The sequence below is a fragment of the Solanum pennellii genome, chromosome 1, assembly GCF_001406875.1.
Source record: "Solanum pennellii chromosome 1, SPENNV200".
In the NCBI taxonomy this organism is placed as follows: domain Eukaryota; kingdom Viridiplantae; phylum Streptophyta; class Magnoliopsida; order Solanales; family Solanaceae; genus Solanum; species Solanum pennellii.
Window position 1 is genome coordinate 59621976 of NC_028637.1, and position 6331 is coordinate 59628306.

The 6331-nt window shown below is 38.1% G+C and overlaps 1 protein-coding gene across 1 annotated transcript in view; it reads left to right on the forward strand.

Annotated features, from left to right (window-relative positions):
* Positions 1-2860: 2860 nt before the first annotated feature.
* LOC107021658 overlaps positions 2861-6331 on the forward strand; it is a 14921-nt gene continuing 11450 nt past the window's right edge. Inside the window, exon 1 of the mRNA XM_027913704.1 lies at positions 2861-3244. Within this exon, the coding sequence (XP_027769505.1) occupies positions 2861-3244 (384 nt within the window). The remainder of the gene's footprint in view (positions 3245-6331) is intronic.

Genomic DNA, 6331 nt, shown 5'->3' on the forward strand with positions numbered 1-6331 from the left:
CCTACTTGACATTAATTGTCAACAAATTTTCATTCATTTATTGTTTAAAAAATGTCTATATCTACAGATGATTAGAACACCATTTTTGTTCGTTATCAAGTTCTTTACTGTATCACTTCCGGTGGAATCAACCCCAACTCTCAGTTGAGTTTATACTTGTTAGCGATCGCCTACACTTTGAATCGAATGAAGTTTAGTTAATCTTTATCAGACGCTTAAGCGATTCGTTTAACTTTGTTGACTGTTACCAGAGCGAACCACAGATCGAAGGAGGGACATCATAGAGTGGTGTTCTGCCATTTTTAAATCCCTTCTCCACTTTTGTGTATCTATTTCCATCAAATTCATTTTTAGCCATCAATAACTAGAAAAAACACAAAACAATTAATATTTAGCCTCTTCTTCTACTTAAGTGCCACAAAATCATAAGGAAAAAGGTTTCAAATAAGTCAAAATTCTCGGCTCATCACTTGCCTACTGGTGGATTTTGATAGGTGTCATCATGAATCGAGAAATGCATTCGTGAAAACTTGGTTTATTTATTACTTTCAATTATGCACAAATGTACCTTCTGGGTCTATGTGATTCTAGTTAGGCTATAGTTAGTTGTTTACTGTTTTGCACTCTCTAGACTTATGTTCTATATATTTAGGGTTCAAATTATCATTTCACCTTATGACCTCTAGTTGTTGTTACTTTATCGCTTCTCATGGTTCCTTTACTTTTCATGCTCAGCCGGCCTGGATGCCTACTGGTACAGACTATCTTCCAGCTTGAGCGTTGATGGAATATTTTTTTCTCTAGAGGAAATAGATATTTCCTTGCATATAATCTTCAAGTGATAATTACCTTCCTTAGGTATTTTGAATATCTACACACAATTCTTGAATAATATTGACATGACCAGGAATAGGTATTTACTCTTTGAATAACTCTTTTGATTGTTGGATATCTCTTTTGATCTTTTCCTTTTTTTTTCTAGAAATTCTTGTACATAAATAATTAAATCCTTGATTCTTGCAAATTAATTAAGTAGCTTGCAGATTCTTTTTCTTTTTGAAAGAGAACTTTGAGATTATTATTTTCCTTGCTTATGGAACTTCTTTCTTTAATGTCCTTGAGTAAATGTATGTCCCTTAATTTATTTAATTTTCATCATATCAATCATGTCTACAAGTCATGAAGAAGATACATTTTTGCATCCTTTTGTAGATCTTAGTAAATAAAATATTTTCATAATAAAACCTGTACATAGTAACTCAATAAATAATCTTCAATCATCTCTTTCATATAACTTGCATTCATAGCAAACATTTTTATTCCCATTGAAATCTCTAAACTCTCTTTTCGACTTTTACAAATATGAGCTCTTGTTTAAGCAATCCAAGAGAATATCACGATCTTCTTCATTTCACCTTGGATCTTGAATTATATTATTTCAAATGTTATCACATCCATCTTCATCAATTAAGCTTTAATCACTCTGAATATGGACTCTTTAGTGAACTTGAGACTTTGAATATATCTTGATACTAAATTACTATTAAATTTTCCTTTAGTAACAACTTGATGATCTAAATCATTTTATTTCATAGATTTTTTTTCATCGGATTATAGTGAATATTTTTTCAATGATTCTTGCATCGTCTTGGAAATGTCGTTTTCTTACACGTCTTCTTTTTTAATTTCATCTCATTATATCTTCTTTTCCATCTATGTCTAGATCTTCACGAAACCTTCCTTTCATAAAATAAACATGTACCAAAAGTAAATACCACAAGTAAATGTCCTATTCAATAATTATATTGGTTTTTTATCATCAAAATAAAAAAGTTAAACCTTGGAAACTGAAGAGATCTTTCTTCGTAAAATAAAAATGTACCAAAAATCTTAGCTCTTCTTTGAAGCTGAAGAATCTCTCTTGTCTGCAACTCTCTGAATTTCAGTGTTCCTTTCTAACTAGGCACTCTTAGTACTTTTAAAAAGTTAAATATATATGATGCTATTCAATAATTCTGATTTATTGGATATTCATTTTGTTTTCTACAAAGTTGATCTTTTTCTCAACTTTGAATTAGAATTAAGTTTTCCTAATGTGCTTATAATTTAATTATGAGGAACCCATGTTACTTAATACTCCATCCTATTCAAAAAGTATGACCTAATTTGATTTGGAGTGAAGTTTAAAAAAGAAAGAAAACTTTAATTTTGTGGTTTCAAATTAAAGTTATGTCAAATGTATCAAAATATCCTGTAATCTTGTAGTCTAAAAAAGCCATGTAGAAAGTTATTAAACTGTTGTCAAAAAAAAAGAATCATTCTTTTTTAAACAGACTAAAAATAAAATATGAACATTCTTTTTGAAACAGATGAAGTAGTAATTTATTAATTTAGTAAAATGTTGCAATAGAAAAATGAGAAAACACACGAGTGTGATGGGAGAGAGAATGTCTGAGGAAAAAGTTTTTCCTGGTCCAATTCGAGTGAGAGATAGAAAATGTTCAGGAAGTTGTTACTATCCACAAAATTTTCCATTGCAACATACATGTCGAATATTATACACAATGTTCGATGGAATTATGAAGAAATTAACCCAAGATGTGATCACTTCTATTATTTTGTGACTTGCAGTGAAATCTCTATTGCGATACAAGTGTCTCCAAACTTTGGTGTACTCTATTTTATCAATCTTCATGTGAAGCGCTCCACCACCACCATAGAGGAATTAATCTGTTAAAACGATCCTTCGAAGAAGAACCTAATCAGTATGAAAAAGTCTTATCTTTTCTTTCTGGTTGTGATGATGATCATCATCCCATTTCCCTAAGTATAGATGTTTGGTAGTGCGACTCATCATATGATGGGGCCTTACAATGGTCTAGTTGTCCTGTCTGATGATGAACACGTTGTCTTACTGAATCCATCCACTAGGAAATACACCCTGCTTCAACCCAGTCCATTTGAAATATGCCCTCCGTGGTTCGACCATTATATTCGTGGTCTAGGATTTGGCATTGACTTGACGATGAATGACTATAAATTTGTTAGGAATAATGAAATTTCTTCTGATCCTTCCAAGGATCCTTGCATGAGAGGGAACAAAGTTGAGGTTTATGAGTTGAACATTGATGCATGGAGAGAAGAGTACTATGAAGAGGAAAAGTTGCCCTCTGTGAATTGGTCTCCTTGTTCGGAATTATTTTACAAGGGAGTATGTCATTGGTTTGCAAGTGGAGATGGAGAGGTAATTCTTTTGTTTTTGTTGAATGCCTTGAATCGGACCCGTTACAAACAGAAAGGACGGGGGTCTCGCTGACCGGTCAGCGAGTCGGGGGGTCCAGGGGGGCGAAGCTTAGGGCGTAGCTTAGCACTATATATAGACGCTATGGCAAACCCTATTCTGTAATTTTGTTCTTGCCTCTCCATAATAAAACTGCTCCCCCTCTTCCCCGTGGACGTAGCCAATTTATTGGTGAACCACGTAAATCTGTTGTCTTGCTTTTCGCGTTTATATTTTCTCGTATTATCTCAAATTCCGCATAACAAATTGGTATCAGAGCCTCTCGGTTAATCGGTGTTCTTGGAGAATTCGAGATGTCTGCTTTGAACGTGAAAATCGACAAATTCACAGGGAGGAACAGTTTCAGTTTATGGCAGATCAAGATGCGGGCTTTGTTGAAACAGCAAGGTTTCTGGGCGCCGTTGTCGAAAGACAAGAACGCCGTCGTTACTCCTGAGATGGCGATTCTGGAGGAAAAGGCGCATTCGACGATCATGCTGTGTCTCGCGGATGACGTCATCACGGAAGTCTCGGATGAAGAGACTGCTGCTGGTCTGTGGTTGAAGCTGGAGAGTTTGTACATGACAAAATCTCTAACCAACAAGCTGCTTCTGAAACAACGTCTATTCGGTTTACGAATGGCTGAAGGTACACAACTCAGGGAACATTTAGAGCAATTGAATACTTTGTTATTAGAATTGCGTAATATCGATGTGAAGATCGAGGATGAAGATGCTGCCCTAATTCTGTTAGTATCTCTCCCAATGTCGTTTGAGAATTTTGTTCAATCGTTCATTGTTGGGAAAGATACTGTGTCGCTGGAAGAAGTCAGATCGGCCCTTCATAGCAGGGAATTACGGCATAAGGCTAACGGCACAAGTACGGACATACAGCCTTCCGGTCTGTTCACCAGTAGCGGAAAGGGAAGGAAAAACGGCGGAAAGAAAAATAAGCCGATGTCGAAGGGTGCAAAGCCAGATGATGTTTGTAATTACTGCAAGGAGAAGGGACATTGGAAATTTGATTGTCCGAAGAAGAAGAAGCAATCGGAAAAACAATCAGTTTCTGCTGCTGTTGCTGAAGAAGACACCAATTCTGAAGAAGACATTGCCCTAGTTGCGGATGAGCACACTCATCATTCAGATGTGTGGGTTCTCGATTCTGGGGCATCCTATCACATCTGTCCTAGGAGAGAGTGGTTCACGACTTATGAGCAGATAGACGGAGGCAGCATCTCGATGGCCAACAGTTCTGTCTGCAAGGTGGTTGGGACAGGCTCGATCAAGATAAGGACACATGACGGTAGCTTCTGCACATTGAACGAGGTCAGGCACGTTCCATTGATGACGAAAAATCTGATATCTCTCAGTTCTTTGGACAGCAAGGGATTCAGCTGGTCGGGAAAAGATGGAGTCTTGCGGGTCTGGAAGGGTTCAAATCTGATTCTGAAAGGTGTCATGCGTGGTACTTTGTATTTTCTACAAGGTTCCACGGTTACAGGTTCAGCCCATGTTGCATCGTCAGAAGTTCACCAGGAGGATATGACTAAGTTATGGCACATGAGACTTGGTCATATGGGTGAAAGAGGGATGCAAATTCTGTCAAAGGAGGATCTTCTTGCTGGTCATAAGGTTAAAAGCCTAGAGTTTTGTGAACATTGTGTCTTTGGAAAACTACATCGCAACAAGTTTCCAAAGGCCATTCACAGAACAAAAGGCACTCTTGATTACATCCATTCTGATTGCTGGGGTCCATGCCGTGTTGAGTCTTTGGGAGGCTGCAGATTTTTTGTGTCCATGATTGATGACTACTCAAGGATGACTTGGGTGTACATGATGAAGCATAAAAGTGAAGCTTTCCAGAAGTTCAAGGAGTGGAAAATTTTGATGGAAAATCAAACAGGGAAGAAGATCAAGAGGTTGCGAACTGATAATGGGCTGGAATTCTGCTGGTCTGAATTTGATCAATTCTGTAAGGATGAAGGGATTGCTCGACATCGTACAGTCAGAAATACACCACAGCAGAACGGTGTAGCTGAGCGGATGAATCAAACACTTCTGGAGAGAGCAAGGTGCATGCTCTCTAATGCTGGGCTAGATAGAAGATTCTGGGCAGAAGCGGTTAGTACAGCTTGCTACTTGATTAACCGCGGACCACATACAGGCATACAGTGCAAAACACCTATGGAGATGTGGTCAGGAAAAGTTGCTGATTATTCAAATCTGAAAGCTTTTGGTTGTACGGCTTACTATCACGTCAGTGAAGGTAAGTTAGAACCAAGAGCTAAAAAGGGAGTATTTGTGGGCTACGGAGATGGAGTGAAAGGTTTCAGAATCTGGTCTCCAGCAGAAAAGAGGGTTATTATGAGCAGGAACGTTGTCTTTGATGAAAGTTCTCTGCTTAGAACCATTGTGAAGCCTACAACTACGTCAGAAACTGGGAGTCTTGATAAACAGGTGGAGTTTCAAGTCATTCAGAACGAGAGCGATTTGAAAGAACCTGAAGAGGAGGATCAAGAGCCACAGACAGAAACTGATATTCCAGAATCTATGCCATCAGATATCCATCGGAGATTAGCTCAAGATTGGCCAAGAAGGGTTGGAGTTCGGCCACCTACGAGGTATGGTTTTGAGGACATGGTGGGTTATGCACTGCAGGTTGCTGAAGAGGTAGATACATCTGAGCCGTCTACTTACAAAGAAGCCATTTTAAGTTCTGATTCTGAAAAATGGTTTTCCGCTATGGGAGATGAGATGGAGTCCCTACACAAGAATCAGACATGGGATCTGGTCATACAGCCTTCGGGGAGAAAGATTATTACTTGCAAATGGGTTTTCAAGAAGAAGGAAGGGATATCACCAGCAGAAGGAGTCAAGTATAAAGCCAGGTTGTTGCCAGAGGTTTCAACCAAAGAAAGGGAGTGGACTACAATGAGATCTTCTCACCAGTGGTCAGACATACTTCCATCCGAGTGTTACTAGCGATAGTTACACATCAGAATCTGGAGCTTGAACAACTTGATGTGAAGACAGCGTTTCTACATGGAGAGTT